Genomic DNA, 25533 nt, shown 5'->3' with positions numbered 1-25533 from the left:
TCACAGTTTGGAATTACAGTATCTAATAAAAGCCCACAAACTTGCCAGATTTTTTTTTTTTTAGTCATTTAACAAAGCCCTCTGTTTGGTAGCAAGTAGAGATGGAAAAGAAACCGAATGTGGAAGGAAACCTCTGCACAAGGTCCAGTGTCTGCAGGGCAAGCACAGCCTATGGCAGGACTGTCCTCTAAGGAAGTGGCCCCTCTGAAGAGAAGGAATGAAAAGCGTCCAGAAAGGAAGCTTTATACAGAGGATCCTGGCAAGGACCCCTCCCTCCCTCCCTCCCTTCCACCCCCTCCCCCACCCCTCATCCATTTGTTCTGTCCAGACACCTGCTCTGTGATGAGGCCAGTGGGCTTTCTTCACAGCTGTGGGGGATTCCTGTAGATGGGCCTGCGCATTTGAGTGAATTGTATTAGGCGGCTCTGTGAACCTTGTAGGTGTGGGGCTAGGATGCTCACACAAGGCTGCACATGCTTGGTTTAATCCTCTCCTAGCACTGCTGTTAAATCCCTAGTAATTGATGAACGAGCGACTTTACCTTTATGTTTGTGCGGGGTTTCAACCATTATGCAACTGGACATCCTCTGTGCGTCTGTTTGCCTTTCTGCAGAGCCCGTTCGCCCATGGTTAATCCTTTCAACACGCCTGGCCAAGGCTGACTGAGCTGAGTGCTTCCCTCAGTGGTGGTGTGCAGGTTTGGGTCAGAGTCCAGGTCTGACATGCACTGAGGCGTGCCTTTTGCCCCTTTCCCTAGAAACTCAGATTCGTGGGTTCTTTCTATTCTGAGCATTCTAAGAATTCATTAATTTTAGAAGTAACATGAGAAGATTACTTGGAACTAAGATTAGCACAACCTCACACTGCCTGCGCACACAGTTGCCTCCTGGGGTGTTATATGTGTGTCCAACAAAGTGATTTCCAGAGTTTTTACTTCATTTTGCACAAACTTCTCTGGATCCTTCATGCTTGGCCTTCTGTAAATCAGGATCTGCGGCAGATTTTATAAGTCATTCTTTTATCTTTCTTTCTTTCTTTAAACTTGTATAAGAGAAGGGTCAGGGAGAGGGAGAGAAAAGGAGGAGGAGGCAGACGGGGAGGAGGAGGAGGAGGAGGAGGAGGAGGAGGAGGAGGAGGAGGGATAGGAGGAGGAGGAGACACAGAGAGGTAGCATGTGCCAGACTGCTTGTGTAGAGGTCAGAGGACAACCTCAAGGTGTCACTCTTGCCTCCTGCCTTGTTTTGAGATGGAGTAGCTCTTGTTATTCACGAGTGCATGTGCCAGGCCAGCTGGCTGGAGAGTATCTCGGCTCTGGCTCCCATCTCCCCCACAGCGATGTTGAGATGCACACGTGGGCACCACTGCATCCAGCTTTATGTAAACTCTGAGGTCCAAACTCAGGTTTTCAGGTTCGCACAGCAAATGCTCCGCCCTCTGAGCCATCACCTCCTCAGCTCCTGGAAGAGGTTCCTTTGAAAGGACAAAACAGAGCTTCATTATAACAATGAGTTATTTCTACAGTTCCCAAGCCCATGGACTTGCGAGTGGGCAGCCTCGTCAATATGTCCTCTCACACAACACCCTCTCACACAACACCCTCTCACACAACACCCTTTCACACAACACCGTCTCACACAACACCCTCTCACACAACACCCTTTCACACAACACCCTCTCACACAACACCTTCTCACACAACACCCTCTCACACAACACCCTCTCACACAACACCCTCTCACACAACACCCTCTCACACAACTCCCTCTCACACAACTCCCTCTCACACAACTCCTTCTCACACAACACCCTCTCACACAACACCCTCTCACACAACACCCTCTCACACAACTCCTTCTCACACAACACCCTCTCACACAACACCCTCTCACACAACTCCTTCTCACACAACTCCTTCTCACACAACACCCTCTCACACAACACCCTCTCACACAACACCCTCTCACACAACACCTTCTCACACAACTCCTTCTCACACAACACCCTCTCACACAACACCCTCTCACACAACTCCCTCTCACACAACACCCTCTCACACAACACCCTCTCACACAACACCCTCTCACACAACACCCTCTCACACAACACCTTCTCACACAAGTGGAAGGTCAAAGTGGCCCCTGAGTGATAGACTTCCTTTTAATAGCCCAGCAACCTCCTTCTCCTAAAGCTACCTCCAAAGACAGAGCAGACAAGAAGCCAAACATAGTTCTAGACAAAGACAGGACTTATTGCTTCAAGTAGGAGCGGAGGAGAGACAGAAGATAAAGGGAAAAAGGGAACAGGTTTCTTGTAGACTTGAGAAGCACTCCTCAATAACAATCAAAGCTACACCATTGCTGAAAATCACTGTGGTCACTAATGGGGTGGCAGCAAGAGGGGAGGTATCATGCCTGCTTGCCTGGTAGAAATAGTGGCAAGTGGCTCCAACCAGATGTCAGCTCCCCACTCCTTACTGTTTCATGCAGTTTGATGGGTGTCCCTAACCATTGTTCAAGTCCTGGGTGGCTTTTGCAGAGTAAGGGACTGGAGATTTGGGGGCAGTAGGGCTTCCTGGCAGACCGTGCTGAACATCCAAGGGTGGGTGAACTAGTTATAACCTAAGTGGGTTGTGGACATTCACAAGGAGTCTTCCTGTGAGAATTTCTGTACAGGGCATCTCTCTCGGGCTTTAGGGCCAAGTCCAAATTACCTAGAGTCTTGACTTCACCTCTGCTGTGTCGTTCTTTCCACAGACAAAGGAGGTGCCTTGGCTGCACTAAAGGGACCTGTATTGCTTCTGTGCATTGTCAGAGGAGTTCTATGGGAAGACCTTTTTTGTTTTGTTTTGTTTTGTTTTAAGTAGATATTTATTTTGATGTGTATGGTTTGTTTGTTTGTTTGTTTGTTTGTTTTTTGCCTGCATGTCCGTCTGTGCACCCCATGTATGAAGTGCTGCCAAAGGCCATAAAGGGTGTCAGATCCGTTGGAACCAGAATCACAGATGGTTACGAGCTGCCGTGTGGGTGCTGGGACTCGAACCCGGGTCCTCTGGAAGAGCAGCCAGTGCTCCTAACCATGAGCCATCTCTCCGTCTTCTAGAAAGGCACTCTTCCTCTCTCCACCTGTGCTCCAAAACACCACTGCCCAAAATGGCCTTGGCATGCCCCTCCTCATGGCTACACTTCAGACAAGCTGTTTGTTTATGCTTGTTTCTTTTCCCATCCTAAATTCTGACTTCTCTTTTCTTGGAATGTTTTTAAAGGGGACGTGTGTGTGTGTGTGTGTGTGTGTGTGTGTGTGTGTGTGTGTGTGTGTAGGCCATGCACACACCTCAAGAATACATAGATCATTTTTAAAGTCTCTTGCTTGTTACCAAAGAAAGTCTTCTCAAGGACATAGGAACGATGGCTCAAAAGACAATCATCAAAGGAGAGGTCATCTTTCCTATGTCTGAGCCACACACCCTCTCCTGTGGAATGACGGGAGCCCAACTTTACTGGCATCCACCCTATAAAACTACCATCTGTTGAGAAGACCTGAGAAGGTGGCTTTCTCTTGGCTGAAGCCACATAACAGATGGCTCGACCTGCCTCTGCCACTGCCTAAGACTCCTATGCCCTCTTTCATCAGAGTTGAATTCAGGCTGAGTTCTGGCTTCTCACCAACCTCCATAGCCTTGAATAGAGTCCTCATGGCCTGCTTAACGTTGCCTGGTGCACGTCCTATGCTGCCATCGATAATGCAGATACACCACAGCCAAAACCTGTTGTATTCCTCAACCTCTCATTGCTTTATGAAGGATCGTGGCTCAGTTGTATCAGGCAATGTGCCTTTTGCTTTGTGCATCTTCCTGGGGGACTTTGAGAAGGCGTGTCTGAATTAAGGTTGACAGAGAGAGAAGCGACATACCACATTCCATAAATGGAGCATTGTCAGGGCAACAGGAAGAAGCTGACTGGAGCAGCCCTCTGTGAGCTTTACAGAGTTTCCTCATGCAGTGTCTGAGAGAGCCCTTAGCTCACACTAGGCACCATCAGAGACATTTTACACATATGATCTCATTGAACTAAAACAACCAGTTGAAACCTTTATTATTATTATTAATAGGCCACTGTTTTCAGACAAGGCACAGCTCTTCCACCGTGGATGCTTAAGTTAACCTGTTGAGCAGAGGGCGCTGGCATTTGATTCTAGTGGCCAATCAACTACTAGGTTTTCCTATAAGAACCAAAGGACACAAAGACACGGGGACAGGACCAGCAGATCTGCTCAAGTATCTGAGTCAGGTCTCTTTAAGAACGGGATTTCCACATTTCGGAGTTAAGAGCCCACAGCATCTGCAGCATCTGCTTTGGTCCATCGCACAGACTTGGACAAGTATGCTTGGGTTCCCGGTTGTTCCCCACGCCAGAGGGGATTTTCTGTACAAGCCTCTGTAGAGGTTTTCTTTAAGTCGGCTGACGAATGAGAACAAGCCAGAGGCTCCAGGTGAAAGGCCTGTTTCTCTGCCGTGTGCCATGGTGACAGTCTCTGAGAACAGATGGACAAGGAGTCCTTTCCTCTGTGCGGGGAAGGACCTCGGCTGATGTTAGTGATGCATGCTGACCGTGAACGGGCAGCTCTGATGGTCCTTACACAGCAGACTCTGCACCCAGCATGCCTAGCACCTTTCAACTCCCTGCTTGCTGCCTTCCAACTTTCTTCCTTCCCCTGCTGTCTTTGAAGGAAAAGACCCAAGGCCCAGCCACTGATGCTTGCGGAAATCAAAGAAAACCAAGCAGAATGACGCATTAACTTCAGCCATGGTCACTTCCCGGGACCTCCTAGTTCCCTGAAGAGTTCCAGGCCAGGTGTACGAGGACCGGAAGCCAGACTAGCATGCCCAGTTGGTGGCATCATTCTCGGGGGACTCCCTTTCTCCATCTTTGGAAAGCCAATCGCTGAATCTGTGCCTTGCTACTCTCCAGGGCTGTTAGAAGGCTCAAATGAAATAACGTCTGTAAAGCGCTCAGTAAACTGTAAAATGCTTTACAAATGTAAGGGATTATTATAAACCACAGTACGGCAATGCTTTATGCTTTTATAAAACTACTGGCTGGAACTGCAGGAAGGGGAATTCCTCTGGTGATTTTGATTTTGGAAACAGGAGGCCTTGGGCCAGCCTGCTTGCCAGGGATTAGATTCCTGGCAGCAGATGTTTATCCCATTTCACTCAGCAGCGCACATATGGCCGCAGCGGGCCTCCTGCAGAGCTGACAATACGCACCACTGAGTCTGAGCTCGGCCAGCACGGGGTCTCGACTCCACCCTGGTGATGTCTGACTTGCCAAGTCTAACACCTAGGAAACAGCCGGTATCACCTTGCACTCCACCACAAAGCATTTGAGTTGGGTTTTTTTATTTTTTATTTTTTGGGTGTTTTTTTTTTCAGATGAGAATTCTCCTTCCTTAGCAACCAGAACCAGATTCTCACCATAACGAGCCTTCCTTTGAGCGGACTCAAAACCCCAGATGTTGATCTTTTTTTTAAAGCTTTGCTATGATTGCAATATCAGTGATGTAAGTGTCTGTCCAGGGCCTGGGTTTGCACCAGCTGAAAAGGATTAAGACACTGATGTATTCTTTTCTCCATGGACCTCCTGCAGCAAGGCCACACTAACCCACACTGACTGCAGCAGAGTCGGCACCTGTGGATTCTCCTCGCTGTTGCAGCCAAGCTCTCAATGGGCGCTTGCAAACACCAGAGTGCAGTGGCCTCGCTCTTGATAAGCTCTCACTTCTCCCAGAGGTGTTCTGATATTATTTTGTGTCCGAGCATTACTACTGGCTTGTAAATGTCACGAGGAATTATGAACCTTTGTGGGAAAGTAACCGTTTGACTAATTTCCTGTTCCACAAAGCAAACACGCCACCCTACGTATTTAGGATGTGGTGCTGACAGCCAGGTTGTGGCATACTTCAAGGTTATAGGATCATAAATGGGATTAGATAAGCCAGACCGTGTGGCTCAGACGCTAGCACTTTTAAAGCATGAAAAATTCCACAGGAAAAAAAAAATAGGCAAACAATCATGACCGGGAAGTAAACTATAGCAACCCCACAAAGAGAAAAGAACACTACTGCAGTGGTGCTGGGGACTCAATAGCCCCCAGGGGGCAGTTTCTAGAATACATGTTGGATGGATAAATATTTTAGGATAAAGACAGAAACAGGTCATAATTTTAAGCACAGAAGGAGTTTCCTATTTGAAAATGTACGGAGAAGGGCGGAATGGATGGAGAGAGTCTGGCACTCTGGAGAGCAGCAGACAATGCGCCACATGGATGCCTTTGCATTTTAAATGATCTGTTTCTTTTTAATTGACCAGATTAATTATTCCCACCTTGTCACTTGGCAGGTAGGGTCACTGTTCCTTTTCACCACATTGATGAACCTGCTCACGTTTCCTCTGTGTAATTAAGACTGTGAGTTGCAGGTCACATGCTGAAATTGGGTTAGTGGATAGCCAGCTTAGTCTTTATTAAAGAAAATATATGACATGGAGCATTTCTCACCGCAAGAGCGTTGACTCTCTGCAGATGTTTCCTCCTCTTGTCAGAGGAGAGCGGTGACTCTGTCCCTTTTGTTTCGTCCAGTAGACACCCGGGCCTGTGAAGGTGACAGCATCGGTCAAGGGCTCGACACTTAAAGGGCAGCGGATGGATTCATGTTCAAGAATCTCTATTGTCACGTGAGTCCTGAGCGAGTCCTTTCATGGGCTATTTGAAAAAAAATATCTTTGGAAATGCTGCTGACTTAATTAAGAGACAGATATTGCCCTCTTGCGTCATCTTTGTTTCTAGGCCGTCTAGGCAACACTGAAAACACTAGAAGGCACTCAACTCACCACTTTGACTAACAGCAGCTCAACCCAGCAGAGAAGGCTTCGTCTGCGGTGTCTACAGCCCCCCAGGAGAGCAAGGTTTAATAAAAAGCCAAATCACACTTGTCAACCAAAACATTTGGTTTCATTCAGAACTTCCAGGTCTCAGCCTGGTTCCCAGTGTTAACACATTTCCTCTCTCTGCCCCGCACCTCAGTGGGATTTGTCCCATAAATATGAGTCTGACAGGATGGACCTAAGCATGGGAGAAACTGATTACTTCACAATGACTGGTTTTGCTTGGCATGGGGGTACATGCCTGTAAACCTGGCCTGTTCAAGATGGACCTGTCTCAAAACAAAACAGCAATAGCAGAAAGATCCTCTTTGCTGCTGGCCACAGAGACCTAAAAGAGGAATGACACTGTGCACGGTGGTGGCACAGAAAGCGCATACAAAGCCCTGCTGGCATTGTCTAAGCACAGTGGGATGGAGGCCAAAGACACTGCGCCTGGTCTTTGCACACCTCTCGGAAGAAATGGAATCTTCTAGTCACAGGCAATAACTAAGCTGTTTTAATCAACCCTGACAGAACTTCTCCAGCATGTAACATACAGCAGTTCCTAATATTTATAGTGACGCTTACATTCTCAACCTTCAGTCCCACCATTGTAAAACTTTATGGTGTTCTTTGTCCACTGAGATTTCAAGAGGTTAATGGCTACGTTAGCCTCCAAGCCAAAATGTGAGAGCAGTAGTGGCCCCTGTGTGCTCCCATAAAGGCACGTCGTTGTGTGTCTGTGCTTTAAATAGGTGCTGAAACACGCACGTTCGCAGAGCTGGAGTCAGATGGAATGACGTTTCCCCCTTGGCCTCTGCCTTGGTGGACGGCATCATGACAGAGACCGAGGAGAGCTGGCTACAGTGGCTCACTGTGGCTCTGTCATTAGCACAAAAGGGCACAGGTTAAATGCTTTGCAGCCATTGTTGGGGTAACTGGAAACAGGGAGGTTTTTTTTATCTGATTAGGGCATTTCAAATTCATATCACGGGCACGTGTGCAAACAGCTTCAATAAAAAGAAAAGCATATCCATTTCAGCATCTTCATATGTTGCTGGGGCCAGTTTTCTTCTGGCCCCAAATTGTTTAATGCCCTGTGGAGCTGAAGGCAGGGTCTCTGGAGAGCACAACACTTTAAAGGAATCATGTTCAGAGACATGAGGCCAGAAAAGTAACCAAACTACCTTATTCCAGGGCCAATGTCACCACAGAGGCAGCGCCACTGCAAACGACAGCAAGTCCATCTCTGCCTGCACCTCCAGAAACAGGCTGCCGAGAAGCAAAAACATCAGCCTTGGAGTCAACATCCCTCCTCATCCAGATTCTCCTGTGCTGACAGAGGGGACAGACAGCCCCAGCCCCAGGGAGCCATGCATATTGTCACGACCGTACAGATGACCCTGAGTTCCAGGAGCCACCTCCTCCTCAACAGTGACCCTCAGTCCCGGGAGCCCCCGTCCCCAGACTCTCCCTTCAGTTTGCCTTCTCCTCTCTCTCCCCTCTCTTGGGTTAGCATCTCTCCTTGAAGTCAGGAGAGTCTGCATCAGAAACCTTGAAGCCCGGAAGGGGAGACACTATAGGAGCCGTGGCTTTAAGAGTCCATCCCACCATCTGAAAAAGTGAACAAACTACATGCAAGTAGTGATCCGAGGAACCCAGTCTCACAGTGCCAGTTTTCAGTCGGCCTGTGTTTGTGTTACACGCTCTTTCGGGCCCAGAAATTCTGCTACTTTCATTGCTGTAATGATTAATATTTTGGTCGCCTAATGTTTAGGTTAAACTGGCCTCCTCTCTAATTCCAACCTTTTTGTTTGTGTTTGTTTGTTTGTTTGTTTTTGTCAACACAGGGTTTCTCTGTGTAGCCTTGGCTGTCCTGGACTCATTTTGTAGACCAGGCTGGCCTCGCGAACTCACAGAGATCCGCCTGCCTCTGTCTCTGCCTCTCAAGTGCTAGGATCAAAGGTATGCGCCACCACCTCCTGGCCTTTTGTATGATACTTAAATATGTTTATACATTTCTTATGTATAAAACATTGTTTATTTTTACTAAAGCCTTGAAATTCTTCATAGTATGCTTTATTAAAAATAACTTCAAGGAACCTACTTGCAAAAAGTCAATACTCCCAATCCTGGTATTACGTTGTTTTGAATTGAACATCATCATTTTAGGGTTTCCTATGCCACTTCCTCCATAACGTCCGTCTTTTTACATCAGAGATAGTGCAGTATGCTCACTCCGCTGCCATATCACAGATGGTTCCAGAACAAACCCCCAAGTCAACAGCCTCCCCGCGCCTATCCCTCAGCCAGCCTAGGTACCCTTCCACAGGCATGCTGGATGCTCAGCGTCTTGCATGCGGGGGCCCTTGTATGCAGGTACAGAGTATCCCCTTGGGGCTCCTGGGTAGGGAACGAACCTGTGACTCAGGAAGTTATAATTCTTTCTGTAAAATCCAGTACCAGTAAAAATGTCTACTTTTTAAGACAAATCTGCCTGACCCAAAATGCCTTCCCTTCTGTTTCACAGGTCATCTGGAGGGCAAGAGAAGAATCCACAGGCAGCCGCCGCACATCTCCCATATCTGGCTTTGGCAGACATCACTGTTTGGAGAAGGCAAAGTGGCGTGAGTTTATACGGGGACTCAGGGGCCTGAGGCAGCCATGCCTGCCCCACTACTTGTCACATAGCTCCAGTTTATGTCCTTCCTACGGGACAGTGCAGGATCTGGAATTTGGGGTAAAGCTTTTACAAAATGAAGGCCAAGTGAACAGCATTCCGAACGCAAAGTGCGGCTGCCTCTGTAAAATGTCTGTGGGGTGGGCAGCTGGCAGTACAAATGGCTCCCACTGGTCTGGTAAGCTTGCCCTCTCCTCAGCAATGCTGTGTGCATCAGTGATTAAACCAGTGTCCAGCAGAGAGCCCGTGAGCCACCTCTCCATCTTATCAATTTCTTTCTCCATAAGTTTGGTTAGGAAACAGCAATTTCCAGAAAGGGAAGGGACACTCTTGACACCTCAAAATAATCATATTGCTCCTTTACCCTGACACCCAGTCTTGGTAGGAGAGCCATTTCTACCGTCTCCTACAATGTGCTGTGGTGGGTAGAAGCAGACAGAGTTCTGTTAGCATCGGCTTTGTTATGCACCATCTCCACGACCTGGAGCAAGTTATCTGACATCTTAAGAATTCTAGGTATCTCATCTGGAAAATTGAAGTGTCTCTATATTCCTTACAGAGGTGACACATGGAATTTGTAAAATCTCAGATCCCAATGCATTCTAGAGGAAATGAAAGATTTTTATTTGTTGTTAGTAAGAATTCCAGGGGCTGGAGAGATGGCTCAGAGGTTAAGAGCACTGCCTGCTATTCCAGAGGTCCTGAGTTCAATTCCCAGCAACCACATGGTGGCTCACAACCATCTATAATGAGATCTGATGCCCTCTTCTGGCCTGCGGGTATACAGGCAGGCAAAACACTGTATATACATAATAACAAATAAATAAATCTTAAAAAAAAAAAAAAGAATTCCAGGCTAAGGTGGTCATTTACAGTTACCCCAAAACACATCACCACTGTTCATAGTCAAAGCTTGGAACTACTTGGATCTTCATTCAAGTACATAAAAGTGAGTTTTGTTCTAGAAAGAAAGCCTCTGTCTGTCCTGGCACAGGAAACCCCATTCATGATCAGTCAGGAAGGGCTGACAAGCTCCAGCTGCTCTATTTGACCTCCAGAAAGCCAGTAGGTCTGGGCAATTTCAGCTCCCTTGCCCCTCAGTCTGATGGTAAGGGGAAACTGACTCATCGGGCAGATGTTTGCACATCTGTCTAGATCAGCAGATCTTTTTTTTTGTTTTGTTTTGTTTTGTTTTGTTTTTTGAGACAGGGTTTCTCTGTGTAGCCTTGGCTGTCCTGGACTCACTTTGTAGACCAGGCTGGCCTCGAACTCACAGCAATCCACCTGCCTCTGCCTCCCGAGTGCTGGGATTACAGGCATGCGCCACCACGCCCGGCTTAGATCAGCAGATCTTAAAACCCTCTGGGGTGGTATATTAGATGTCCCGCATATCACATATTTACATTGAGATTCATAAAAGCAAAATTACAGTTATGAAGTTGGAAATAAATGATTTTATGGTTGGGGGAGTCACCACAACATGAGGAACTGTATAAAAGGGTCGCAGCATTAGGAAGGTTGGAAACCACTGCACTAAATGGTGTTTAATGTAATCAATCTGGGAGCCAACCTGAACTGTTCCCTCTTCCTTGATGCTTTGGGCTTTGCCTAGACATAAGCCTGGGCTTGGAAAAAGGCCTAATAGGGTGCCACAGAGAGCACTGATCTTGAATGCAACCTGAGTAAGCGGCAGAGGGCCATGGGAGTTCTCGGTTTGGCTCTCTGGACCCTCACACCCAGAAACACCACAAACTCTCAGCTGTGAGTTCACAACAGTCTTTTCCTAAGGCCTCCTCATACCAAGGCTAATGCTGAAAGTGCTGCCCACTCTGCGGGGGCGGGGGGTGGGGGGGACTTCCTCCCTCAGGACAACCTTCTAGGAGAGGTGTGTCTCTTAGTAGATTCCAGATTCAGTCAAGTTGACAACTAACACAACCATCACAGTGTCAAATTGGCTGTGTTGGCAGAGCGGTGAGTGGCGTGATGTTTCCTTGGGGCAGTTAGTAAGGCAGGGACAACAGAATGAATCCCTCAGTCAAACCTGCAGAGGGGACAGGAAAGCAAGCCCTGTGCCTTCCTACTGGCAGCCTCATATTTCTGTATTATTTCATATGTATTCACGTAATGGAGGAATGCGCAAATGATCAAAGGAGGTGATGTGTGAGGTTAATAAAACAGAAGCAAGCACCTCACAGAAGATAGTTACTCTAAGGCCATGACCAACCTCAGGGTGGGGAGAGTGGCGGGACTGTCAAAACCTCTTGTCAGCCAGGTGCTTCTCCCAGTGTCAGTTAAGCCGAGCAATAAACGTCCGTAATGTTACTGATGCCAGCACTTTTGCTTGGAAATATAGGGGAGCCTGAAGCTGTGAGCTCCAGCTTGAGTTTGACCTTAAACACATTGTAGTTCAGCTCCTTAGGGCTTCATTTAAAATAAAGATGAGTGTATCCTGAGTGTGTCCTGGGCGTGTCCTGAGAATGTCTTGAGCGTGTCCTGAGCGTGTCCCCTGCTTCATTTGGGTGTGGTGAGGACACATGTAGAAAGAGTTGACACATGAGTGAGGCTGTGTGGAAGCATGCCAACCACCAAGGTGTCAGCATGCAAATGCACAGTATAGGAAAACACATTCCCCCCAAGTCCCCTTCTGAAAAAATTGAAGCAGCGGGCCTTCCTTATCCAGCCACTGAATCCGGCTGGGGCAGGAATCCTGCTGTTACTTCTCAAATTCTGATTTACTGGTTTCTGCCTAGAGTCAACGAGGAAGGTCTGTCTCAGGCTCAGGACGTGGAACTTTCACATAAGGGACTCTGCTTTGATTTTTTTTTTTTTAAGATTTATTTATTTATTTATTATGTATACAGTGCTCTGCCTGCATGTACACCTGCAGGCCAGAAGAGGGCATCAGATCACATTGGTTGTGAACCACCATGTGGTTGCTGGAAATTGAACTCAGGACCTTTGGAAGAGCAGGCGGCACACTTAACCACTGAGCCATCTCTCCAGGCCTCTGCTTTGGTTTTTAAGCCTAATCTGCTAAAGCCTCATGCAGCACTCTCGTCCAAATCTTCACTTAAAAGAAAGAGAGAGTTTGATGCAAAATTTTCAACAAAGCTAAAGTAATAGCACAGCAGAGGAAATCTAATGCACCCATTAGGTCATTTGCCGTCTTGGGATAAGTAGGACCTGAAGAGATGAAAAGGCCAGGATCCTGTCCGTGCCTGTGCAGGAGGTGGCCAGTAAAGATGTCCATCAGGACGGAGTATTCTAAGACTTCTAGTTGTCCAGATGAGTCCCTTTGATGGCTGTTTATCACAATAAGCAAAACCGAACAGCCAGTGTCTACTTGTGTTGTCACATATCATCCAATTATCCTCATGGTCTAGCTAAGGTACTCACAAACATTCACAGTGCTCTTTGAACACACCACTAACAATGGCTGCATGGGGGCTGGAGAGATGGCTCAGTGGTTAAGAGCACTGGCTGCTCTTCCAGAGGTCCTGAGTTCAATTCCTAGCAACTACATGGTGGCTCATAACCATCTATAATGAAATCTGGTGCCCTCTTCTGGTGTGCATGAAGACAGTGTACTTATATACATAAAATAAATAAATAAATCTTAAAAAAAAAAACAATGGATGCATTAGGGCTGGAGAGATGACTCAGTAGTTAAGAGTGTGTGCTGCTCTTGTAGAGGGCCCAAGCTTAACTCCCAGCACCCACAATAGACTGCTCATTGGATCCAGCACCCTCTTCTGGGCTCCGTGAGCACTGCACTCCTGTGTGCATACCTACCCACAGATACACATCATCTTTAAATGTTTTTTTTTTAAATATAATTAAAGTGTGGTGCTTCAAATTAACAAGAACAACCAAAAGGGTTACAGTGGATGTCCATTTTACTCAGACAAAAGATTTTAGGGTACGTAAGAAAAACTCAAAGAGAGCAGAAAGGTACACAATAGTAAGAAACGACTCCTTCCTGTGTGGCTCCATCTCATTCCTCCCTGGAGAGACGCACAGCTCACGATTTCCCAGGTGCCCTTCAGAGGTGTGTCTGTGCTTATATGCACACACGTAGTGTATGCCATTTTTCACAAAAGCACCGGTGTGTTCTACAGATGTGCTTTTCAAATCCATATTACAAAGACATTATTAGAAAACACCTTTGAATGAAATTAATTATCAATGAATAAATGAATGATAGACACAGCACATTCTATCAAACCCTTAAAAAAGGTAACTCCATTATAAGTTACCCACACATTCTTCCCAGTCTGCCCCACTTTCTGGCTCCTGAGTGACCTGCCCTCACTCTTCAAGTAAGGGCATCTGGTTTCCACGCTCTTCTTCTTCATGCAGGGTCTTTGAGCAGACAGCACCAAGAGAGAGAATGAACAGAGCCAAGTACGCTGTGACCATCTGATCCCATAGCCTCTGAAATCTCACAGGTAGTTTTGAATAAGCCCGAGTTACAGGATCGCTATTGTCTCAAGGAGTCTATTAACTTTTTTTTTTTTTCAAATAAACTTCAGGCCGCGCATGCCTTAAATTAAGCAGAACATAGGAGTCATACAACATTAATTTGGTTCCCCACGTGCCAACAGCGAGTCTTCTAAACTTTAGAATCTAACGTCGTTGGAGAACTGAACTGTCTTAACGCCTTCAGAGCCGCTACAGCAGAGATCAGTTTGAGTTCTGGCTCCTGCTGCGGAAGAGCAGATTCAGAGCTGCCCAGTGTAGAATAACACTTCATTCCTCAAAAGGTTGGAGCTCACCGGGCCTTGAACCTTCAGACAGTAGCTCTACTCCAACCCTTCCTCCGGGGCTCACTGAAGCAGAGGCCTCTGACCCAACAAGAGCGCAGCGTGCCCTGGAAATCTTTCAAGAGCCTCAGCCTTCCTCAGGGGCCTGCAGAGGGAAGCCCCACCGAGGCTGACTTCCCCGGTAACAGGGTGCCCCAGTCCCCGCTCCACGGCTCCCTGCACTGTCCCTACACGACAGCTCCCCAGCCAAGCAGCCAGCACACAGAGAGCTGGCGGAAGTCAGCTCTCATCACCCATTCCAAGGAATTCTCTAAACTGCCCTCTCTTCCCTACCCCGTGTTACACAAAGACCTCAGGGGTGGAGCGGATGGTACCTGGGACATTCTTTACGCACCCGGCCGACATCCGTGGAAATTGTCGTTATAGGCATTGCCTTCTTTCCACAGCCGGACACCGCGATGGACGGGAACCCACGAAGGGATCAGGCACAAGGAAATCTGCATCGCAGCTTAGACTCACAGCCTCCATCACGAACTCAGCTTCTCAAGCCAAGGTGCACATTGTAGCATACGCCGAGCACTCGAGAAAGTAAGGCCAGATTGCCCATCCTCAGGAGTGGGTGGTGGCTGTGACCTGCGCCGGACACCAAATCAGTTACCTTCTTTAACATGGGTGTCAACAGCAGCAGCGGAGAGGGTGAGATCAATGTGCCTCAAAAGCCAGGGCAGAAAAAGTCCAGCTGTGTGGTGATTGCCTCAGACTCTGGTTCTGACTCTCCCTGTGAGGAAAAGAGAGCTAAGATCTCTGGAATAAGCACTAAAGATGAGTCTTCTGACACTGATCACCCCGGAGACCAGAAACTTCCACTAATTGTTATCGATGATGAAGAAGAAGATGGCAATCCCTCTCTGAGGGATTCTGAGCACCAAAGAAATGATTCCGGTGATGAGCACCACACATCTGTGGTTCAGAATATTAGTTCTGATCCTACTTCGTCTGATGTTTGTGAGCTATGGGATCTTGGTGGTAGTTCCAAGCAAGCATCTAGTGAGGCAGAGCCCGGGGCAGAGCCGGAACCTAAACTGCGGCCTGAGCGGCAGCTGTAGCCCCAGGCCCAGCTCCAACCGGAGCCCCAAACCGACCGGAAGCTGAGCCCGAGTGCAAACCAGAATCCCAGCTTGAGCAGGGTAAAGAGCCGGAGCTCTAGACTGAGGTGGAGCCCGAGGCTCTGCCAGAGCATAAATCAGAGCTGGTGCCTGAGCCTGAATCCGAGGAACGTGTTAAAGCCAGAGACCAAAGAGGCCAAGGAGAGAAGGGCTGCATCTCTACTGCGACAACAAAGGAGGAAGAGAAAAAAAATAGATTTATATGTATGTCACAGAGACGTAGGAAACGTCATCAGGTTGACCCACAGAATATGCCCACCCTGCCAAGTGAATCTGCAAGGCCTAGTCTTTCCGATGTGCCCATGCCATGGGGCCAACCTGTTCATCCTGCTGAAGGCACACAAAGAGGCAAAAGGGCATGCTCACGAAAGTGAAAAGGATCTTTGCAAATGGGGGGCGGGCTCCAATATATTAGCATTTACTGTTCAGGCCCCCTCAGTGTTTTTTTTCTGAATACCTATCCTGAGGATACCCTGGGACCTTGCCCCACCTCTGTCAATTCCTCTATGCAGCCATAAGTTAGAGTGGTTTCTCTTTGCTAGGGTCTCAGTTTTAGAGTTTTTCTCAAGTGTAACATGTTGCTAAATTCGTCCCCTCAGGTCTCTGTTCATAAGAGGATTCTACTGTCTGTTCTCTGAAGGGATGGCCTCATGTGTGGCTTGTAACATGTTTAATAAACTCGTCAAATAAAAAAGAGGAAAGAAAGAAAGAAAGGCCAGAGGCTCACAAGCCCATAGCCAGCCTGGCCCACATAGACACTTTCTCAACAGCAGCAGCAAAGCCTTGGCTTTTCTGAACCTTACTCATTCATAAGCCATAAACACAGGTGGCCCCTAGTGTACAGGGTCGCTCTGAGGGTCAAGCATAGTATCCTATAGTACCTTCCAAATGATAGAGCGGTGCTTGGATTAGTTCCCTTGTATCTGCTTTTTCTTTCAAATGGGGCCTCTAACTTAGTCATCCAAAGCCTCTCAGCACTCTCACGGTGTACGCCCACAGAGTAGCGAGAAGGCGTGCTGTCCTCTGATGGAGGCAGGGTCTAAGACACAGCACTAGTTATTATGGTTTTATATCTTTTTCTGTCTTGTGCAGATAAGCTTCAGTGGACCTAGCTAAAACTGCAAGGAATGGGCTAATCAGATGTTAAGTGGGGTGACAGTTGCTATGCCATGTCTTGAACTTTTAAGCTGAAGGGGGCCCTAAAAGTAACCATCAGAAGCCCCTGACTTTGCCTGACCATCAGTCAGCAGGCATTGTCCGAGGTATGAGGTCAAAGGTGAGACTCTCCCTAGCCTTTCCGGTCACTGAAGACATGCACTTACCTACAAGGATAGCTGACCATCAAGGAGGTCTGTGCTTCCTGACAAGAAATGGCTTCGGCGTTTCCCTGATAGCAAAGACTATATTCTGGAATAGGACTGTGCAGTTCTAACTAAGCCAGGGTTAAATACTAGACACCGAGGTTCCGTTATTTATGGCTTTGCCCCTGTCCCTTTCCAGGGAGAGAAGCACATTATTTGGGGACCTCCTGAAGGTACCTAACACAAGGGCTGCGGCGTAAGAGATGCTACCAAAGGATAAGGTATCAGCAATCTGATATTTCCGATCAGATATGCGCGTGAGGTAGGCACAGCAGGCGCCTCTCTAGGCACATCTCATGCTATGGTTATTGCTGCCTTTGGTGACGCTTTACAGCATCGGTTTAAATTCCAGACACTTTACTAATGCCTTAGCTCAGATCTCAGCCTGTGGGAACAGGTCATCTGAAGGAAGGAGGTGAGCAGCATGATTCCGTAAAGCTTAAAGGAAGAGAGAGGAGGAGAGGACGAGAGCAAAGAGACCTGATGTCTCATCCAACTACCAACAGATGTCGTACCACCGCCCCTGGCTGCCAGCGCTACTGACAGAACTAAAGTTCTTAAGTGGCCACAGACCTGCCTAAATGTGGCGGGGAGGACCATTTGTTACACTCCCAAACCACTGCCAGAGGCCAAGAGCTCCAAGGCCCCAGACTGGGTCTGCCTCCCTGGCCCTGCCCCCTCTTGAGGCCTGGAAGATGACTCCGATGGTCATAGCCATCTGGCAGAAACGAAAAGGCAGTGAGCTGCCGGGCCAGCTGCTATTAGAGGCTGTTTGTGATCTCCTGGCACCTGCAACACTGGCTGAAAGCCTTTCCAGCTTGCCCTGGCATTTCAGGAACGCTCTGCCAGTGGAGCCTGGCAACTGGCACCTCTAAAAAACAATGTAGAGAAAGCTAATGTCATGTTGACGAAGCTCACCTGAGGCCACCTCCATCTGTCGTCCACCCCTCTTTATGGCTTTTTGCTTTCTCTTTAGAAGTCAGAGTCTTTGACGTCCTGTCTGTGCCCTCGCTGCAAAAGTATTATGGATGACATTCTCCGCTTACAGGTGGACAATGGGCCAAGCAACTGAACCAAGTCCCACAAGAATTCTCAGCGAAGGCTAGGATGGGAGAAATGGCATTAAGGAGACACAACCTACTTGTTTGCCCCAAAGTAGCACTGAGCCCTGCACAGACTGCGGAGTGTCCATCATGGAGCAGCAGGGTCATCTTACATCTACTCCTGAGGACCAAGGTGAGCCAAAGATATGTGTGGTATTGGAGCTTTGCTGCCCCTTCTTGGGCCTCACCTGGGATGCCTTAGTAGCAAGCAGTGGGGAGCAAGTACATTAAGGGGGGAAAATACATACTGAAAGGATCCAGGGTAACTCAAAAGAAAGGCTTAACACGTTAACCTGAGAAAGAGTTGAAATAAGAGGAGGGTTTGTAACAGGCCCTTAGCACAACTGGAGCCATGTTAGAGATACTAAGGCATTGTTCTGATCCAAGAGCCTGCCACGTAGACCCTAGCACACCTGCCAAAATGAAAACAAAGACCTAAGCCATCCTAGCCCATACTTCTGAAAGTGCCCCTAAATGTGCTAACCTTGCTTTTTTAACTTCTTTGGTTTCACTCATCATTAACTGCTGTTGCTAATTGAAGTTCCCCTGAGTAGCGCGCTGGCCACCAAATGAAGACTGTTGGCTTTAAGAGTCTCCATGTGGGGGTGGAGCGGCTGGAGAGATGGCTCAGTGGTTAAGAGTGCTGCTTGCTCTTCCAAAGGTCCTAAGTTCAATTCCCAGCAACCACATGGTGGTTTACAACCATCTGTAATGTGATCTGATGCCCTCTTCTGTCTTCTGGCCTGCAGGTGAACATGCAGGCAGAGCACTGTATACATAATAATAAATAAATAAATCTTTAAAAAAAAAAAAGTCTCTGTGTGCTCTGAAGGAGTTACCTGGCAACAGTCTGGGATCAAGAAGACCACTCAGAGTAGAGACTGATTCCTTTAAATTCTAGATTATTTTCCATCCCAACAGCAAACCACTCTGGTTTCCTGGCCAGTCTAATTGGCCTATATTTACATCAAGCGGCCCACAGGAACTGGACCACACTGGCTTAGTTTGATTGGCAGGCACACACGGGCTTGACAGAGTACGGGGTAGAGAGGTCATTTCCCAAGGAGAAATCAAACGGGCTGGACAACTGTGTGGTCAAAATGACAAATGTTCACCCCTCAAAGCAAGAGAACCCTTTTAGATTGCGTCCATGTTCACTCTGCCTTATCAACAACCAAACTTCACCACGAGAAAAATAATTATGTCAAAAGGGTCAACGATAGGTGAGGGCTCCACTGTCAGCAGGGATATACTTCCGGAGGGAGACCTCAAGCTGTTTTTCACTTCCTTGAAAGTTTAACAAAGAAAGGGCAGCATTTACCCAAGCCAAAAGGTTGCACGTCACCACAGACTTCCATTGCCTTTTTAAAAAAAACTAATTTATTTATTTTCATTTTTTATTTTAGGTGCATTAGTATGAATGTGTTAGATCCCTTGGGCCTGGAGTTACAGACAGGTGTGAGCTGCCGTGTGGGTGGTGGGAATTGAACCCAGGTCCTGTGGAAAAGCTGACAGATGGCTCTTAACCACTGAGCCATCTCTCTAGCCTCCATTGCCTTTTTTCTTTGTCGTCCAATCCAGCTAGACACAGGTTTTCTTCAGACTTACCTCTTGAATGGCTTTTGTTGACTGCCAAAGCGCCAGCTTTTCACCAGCCTGGGCCCCTGCTGCCCGGCAAGTGTCTCTGTTTACAGGTTTCTCCCCCAGTAGCTTCCCAAGCTGCAGCCAAGGATGTGCTGGGAATTTAAATCTGAGCCTTCTTCACAAGGCCTGTTTTCTATAATGGAGAAGAACCCTTGCATACAGGCAGGAGCCCTGGGATCTATCCGGGCTCACTGCTCCAGCCTTCTTCAAAGTCTCTCCTTCCTCCACAGTGTTCACTGGAAGTCTCCAAGCTACATAGATGCAGAGAAGAAGCAGGAAAAGAAGTAACCCCGCCCAATGCTTGAATTCAGTCCGGTATAATGATTAAATTCCCCTCCCCCTTCCCCAAACATCAGGCGTTAACAGTCCAACCTCTCAGGTGACAGCATCTGAAGACACGTTCTGTACGGAGATAATAAAAAACTGAAGCCGTTCCAGTGTGGCTGTAATGCCATAGAGCTAGTGTCCTTGTATGAAGAGGAAGAGACACCAGACCTTACTACCTGCCTTACAAAATCACAGAGAGGAGGAATAGAGAGATGGCTGAGTGGTTAAGAGCACTGGATGATCTTCCAGAGGACACCAGTTCAATTCCCAGCACCCATGTGGCCATTCATCACGGTCTGTAACTCCAGTTCTAGGGGATGTGACACCCTCTTCCGGCCTCCACAGACACCAGACATGGACATGGTGCACAGAAAACACCCATACACACCCATAGACACATACACCCATCGACACATACACCCATAGGCACACACACACACCCATAGACACACCCATAGAAACACACACACACCCATAGACACACCCATAGAAACACACACCCATAGACACACCCACCCATAGACACACCCATAGAAACACACACACCCATAGACACACCCATAGATACACACACACACACACACACACACAACGCACACACACCACAAAGTCACAGAAAGGTGACTATCTACAAACTCAGAAGATTGTCTTTCCCATGCTGCAGATATGCAGTTAGATATGCAGATATACAGTTAGATATGCAGATAGATATGCAGATATGCAGTTAGATATGCAGATATGCAGTTAGATATGCAGATAGATATGCAGATATGCAGTTAGGTATGCAGTTAGGTATGCAGATATGCAGTTAGATATGTAGATATGCAGTTAGATATGCAGATAGATATGCAGATATGCAGTTAGATATGCAGATAGGCAGTTAGATATGCAGATAGACATGCAGATATGCAGTTAGATATGCAGATATGCAGTTAGATATGCAGTTATGCAGTTGGATATGCAGATATGTAGTTAGATGTGCAGTTAGATATGCAGATATGCAGTTAGATATGCAGATATGCAGTTAGATATGCAGTTAGATATGTAGATATGCAGTTAGAAGTGAATGCTTCAGGCATGTGAGGCCACGGGTTCAATCCCCAGCACTGCAAAACCAAAACAAATGACAAGAACCTGCTTTTGCACATTCTACTCTGCTGACACTTGGAACCCAGTGGATATAACTGGGTTCCAGTTATACAAGCAGAGGAAAGATAACTAACTACAGACACCCCTGTGGACCTGCCCGGACCTCATCACTTCGCTTTCCACTTCCCAGGACATCCCTTCCCCTCTGTCACTCTGGCTAGTCCCTGGGAGCCGAAGCACGCATGGCATCTTCTGGCTTAGAGTAGCGCCCTGTACCAGGGAGCCAGTCACAAGACAAGGGTTTCAGGAGGCAGACACTCTCCTTGCAGCCTGATAGAAGTGTCAGCCCCCTCTGTTTTCCTTGACTTGCTCAGAGTAAAAAAGCTGCAGAGGCACTTCAAGTCCCTTCTGGGTTGAAATATCCTGCTTCCCACAATGAAGAGCAGGACCTCACATCAGAGGGGAGAGAGAAGGAAGCACGTGATGTCCACTCTAGTAAACACACACAAGCACAAGGGCAGTTGCACTGCCACTGGAATGGGACCACATAGCTCTCAGCAACACCGCACTCAAAAGTGATGCTGACAGAATCAGACAGAGCCTGCTCAGTTCTCACAAGCTGGGAGTCTTCCCAGCAGACTCTGCCAACTTTCATGGCCTGTAGCCACTCTTGTTGCAATCTCCTGAAAGGGAAAGAAACGCTGATGCTCAGACATCACTTTCTCTAAACTGTCCTCTTGCTTTCAAACATGGCATCCAAGTAGTTCCTACCCTGAGATTGAAGCAAGGAATTTAAGGGAATAAAAAATGTTCTTAAATGTCAAGACCCACAATGCTCTAGGGCCACATCTAATTAACTTACAGCCTCTGATGTCAACAGCTTCCAGGCTGGTAGAGTACTTTCACAAACACATTCCAGAACAGTCAACATGATCTGGTGTTGACATAGGCTCATAACTGTCAGAGGTAGTAGTTTTCAATTTATAGATGTCATAAAGCTTTGGCAATATGACGGCTACAATGCACTGTGTTTCTGACAGTGAGCAGGAGGCTGCGGAGCACTGGCCACAGGTCTGATCTCATGAGGGAAAATTTGCAACGGTTTCTATGATTGTGAGGCAGCCTCGGTAATGACTCCAAACAATGGGCCCAGGGATGGTAGACAACTTCTTTAGCAGCTGACTCTGCACTTCTACACTGGCCCAAGCACGTTAGTCAGTGGGCAAATAGTAGTTACAGCACCAGGCACACAGTGTGGGCTCAGTACAGAGTACACCGAGACAGGAAATACCTCTGAGAGACTCAGCCATACTATTCCGAGATAGAGCAAAAGAGCACCTGTGTTTCTGTGCGTATGTGTGTAGAATGCTCCCTGGGCCTGGTGTGAGTCTGTCCAAACGAGCTCCCTACGGTTCTCCAAAGCAGGGGCCAAACAGGTCACCGAATCCTTCCAACCAGCAAATACCTACTACTGGCCCACAGGAAGCCAAACAGTGCTAAAACCGAAAGGCTAGGGGACTCTAGAAGTTACGTCTGCTGAAGAGTGGAGGAGAGGCAGGGTAAATGGCTCTGTCTGTAACCGTTCTCTGCGTAAGCACAAAATCAAGAGTTTGAAATCTTAGCACCCACATAACAAAGCCAGGTGCCACAACACAGACCTGTCATCCCAGCAATGTGCAGGTAAAGACAGATGGGTCCCTGGAGTGTCTCGGCCAGCCAGTCTAGCCAAATAAGTGACCTCTAGGATCAGTAAGAGACCTTACCTTGAAAAATAAGGTGGAAAAATTTTTTAAAAAGGAAAATAAGGTGGAGCATGACTGAGGAAGATACCAGGCTTTGACCTCCAGCTTACAAACACATCCATGTGCACCCACACATACACAGCCCTCCAAAAAAGTATGATAAAAGAGTAATATGGATGCACTTAGCATCACATCCACACATTCATTGTTGAGCAATGCCTGCCTTTAAATATATAGTTACCTAAGCACGTATGTGAGCGACCGAAATGCACAGCAATGACATCAGAACATCAGAGACTCCCCTGGCACTGCTGGGAATGCACAACGGGACAGACACTTCCGAAGACAGTTGGACATTGTCTTACAGACTTACAAAACTCAAACTAAAAATAAATATCAAATGACTACGCGCTACAACAGCAGAGCGTCTTAGTACACATCCAAAGAGGCTGGAAATGTGTCCACACACAGCCCTGTGCGTGGACATCTGTAGAAGACACAGTTGCTAAAACATGGAGATGGTAGAAATGACCTTCATTGGGTGAATGGATAAGCTGCCCCGCACCCAGGCAAAGGGACAGTGCAGGGGAGTGGGGAGGGGAGCAGTAGTTGCCAAAGACTTAAGGAAAGGGAAGTTGCTCTTTCTGTTTTTCAGTACTAGAGACCCAAAATAGCACCACTAACGGAAAACTCCACATTGAACTCATGGGTCTGGGGGGGGGAGGGGGACAGAGGGGGACATCCAATTGCTCCCTTGTCCTTCACAACATGTAAGAACACAATGGTTTGCTTGCCTGCCACTCTTGATGGACATTTATACAGCTTGCTTACTGGTCTTTGCTGTTGCTACTATGCTGCTGTGCACATCTTTGTAAAGACAGATTTCCTGAACTTACTAATGAGCAAGAAATATCCAGAAGAAGAAAGGTAACTTCTTCAGTGTGGGGAAAACAAAAACAGGCTTCTCGCTGTGTATGAAATGGGCTGGACATGAGGTGAGAGTGGAAGAGCAGAGGTCCAAGGTGGGAAAGGGTAGAGAGAAGAGGACAAAGCTGAAAGACTGGCCAGTGAGATGGCTCAGAGGCTAAGAGTACTGGCTGCTTTTCCAGAGGTCATGAGTTCAATTCCCAGCAACCACATGGTGGCCCACAGCCATCTATAATGTGATCTGATGCCCTCTTGTGGCCTGTAGGAGTACATGCAGGCAGAGCACTGTATACATAATAATAAGTAAAAAAAGAAAAAGAAAAAAAAGAATCACATGCCGATTTGGGCAGGACTGAGAAGGGCTTTGACTGTTACTGTAGATCAGCTGATGGCGTCTGCAGACTCCTTTATCTTGAAGGCCATCCATCCAGGCCTCTGCACAAAGTGGGTACCTCGAACTCAACTCTTCTGTTACTGTTGGATAGAAAATTAATGCATTTGCCGTCAGAGTGAGAGATAGACAAAAACATTTCACTGGCTAAGAGTAATTCAGAGCGAAGACATAGGAGACTATGCATGGACTTGGCTACATATAGCTACCAACAGGAAAACAAAGAGGCATGCAGAAATCTGTGGTTCTGTTACTAGAAATGGATTTCTACACACTTTCAAATGTCCGCTCGGATTTAGCTGCACTCATGTCTGTAGTGTGCAATAACTGCTTTCCCACAAAGGCCAGCTTGCTGCAAGGGAAGAGAAGGAGACACCCACCCAGCCAGGCGGTTCCTGAGATGGCTTCTCAGAGGGCTTTACTCTTCAGCATTCGGGACCTTGTTATTATCTGGTCATCTCATTCACTTTGGTCCAGACTGGGCTAGGGCCTTTTGTTGTAGTTTATATTAGGAGTTAAGATTAGCTGTTTTTGTGGACCATTTTTAGCCTTGTAACGAAAAAGGTAGAGTGAATAGGTAGGTACCCAGCTGTCCGGTGGTTCTCAACTTTCTCAGTACTGAGACCCTTTAATGCAGTTCCTCGTGATGTGGTGACCCCCAAGCATAGTATTCTGATGTCACGTGTTCCATGAGAATGACTCAATAATATAAGAGCTATCATAATATCCCTAGCATCTGAAGTCCTTTCCCTGTGAAACTCTGTTCTGACTATTGGGCCCACACCTCCCTTTGTTTGGAGATAAACTTAGAGCCATTATGCCCTTCCTCTTTTATCTCCTCAAGAAGAGCAACTCCCAGGGGTGTCGAAAGAGTGGAGCAAGCAAGGCAGTGCCTTGGGGTCACTGACAAAGCTCTTCCTAGGTTCTTCCTGGCTAGAGAGGTCTCTCTCTCCTCCTCTGTCTTGCTGTTGTTACATCAAATAAGATACCCTCTTTCCTCAGTCTGGAGCCCAAGCCTATAAGGAAAAAAAGGCAGGGAGGAATCAAGCTGTCTAAAACCATCTTCAATTTCCTTTGCAGCCTAAGGCAACGGGTTGGGCAAAATGGCTTTGCACATGGTTTATTATGATTTCCCCTTAGAGTCTCTTAGAGTACCCCCACAATTCAGTTGCCATAAAAAATAACATATGTGGTAGGTTTTTTAATGGCCCTGCTCCTCGTCAGGCCACTCTGTGCTGGCAGGGCTTAGCTCCACATGGCTCAGTAAGGCTCCAAGCTGGAAGCCTGGAATCACTCTGTTGAGCTGTAACGGGCGTCACTCCTATAGAAAGAGAAGATGGGCTCCATCATGTGACCCTCAGAAAGGGCCTGCGGTTGCCCTGTTACCTTCCTTACATTGGTGACAATTAAGCTGATTGCTC

The 25533-nt window shown here is 47.4% G+C and overlaps 1 protein-coding gene across 6 annotated transcripts; it reads right to left on the bottom strand.

The window, feature by feature from the left end:
* Window positions 1-1124: 1124 nt before the first annotated feature.
* LOC311606369 (uncharacterized protein) lies at window positions 1125-25520 on the bottom strand. Of its 6 annotated transcripts, XM_084797683.1 has the most exons (5): window positions 21915-24043; window positions 17808-17991; window positions 8107-8191; window positions 6555-6648; window positions 1125-1470 (listed from the first exon to the last, which is right to left on the bottom strand). In XM_084797683.1, exons 2-5 carry the CDS (start codon window positions 17821-17823, stop codon window positions 1219-1221), a joined length of 447 nt encoding a protein of 148 aa, XP_084653809.1. In that variant the 5' UTR covers window positions 17824-17991; window positions 21915-24043; the 3' UTR covers window positions 1125-1218. The 6 variants fall into 6 exon arrangements, 3 of the variants coding, with proteins under 3 accessions (XP_084653809.1, XP_084653811.1, XP_084653810.1); XR_014782320.1 differs by lacking the exons at window positions 6555-6648; window positions 8107-8191; window positions 17808-17991; window positions 21915-24043 and adding exons at window positions 24060-24195; window positions 24493-25520; XR_014782322.1 differs by lacking the exons at window positions 8107-8191; window positions 21915-24043 and having other exon boundaries at window positions 17808-17927.
* Window positions 25521-25533: the final 13 nt, after the last annotated feature.

This window comes from Acomys minous, assembly GCF_964271855.1.
Source record: "Acomys minous genome assembly, chromosome: 10".
NCBI classification, from domain to species: Eukaryota; Metazoa; Chordata; class Mammalia; order Rodentia; family Muridae; genus Acomys; species Acomys minous.
The sequence above is the reverse complement of the archived record's forward strand: the minus strand, read 5'-3'. Positions and strand labels throughout refer to the sequence as shown.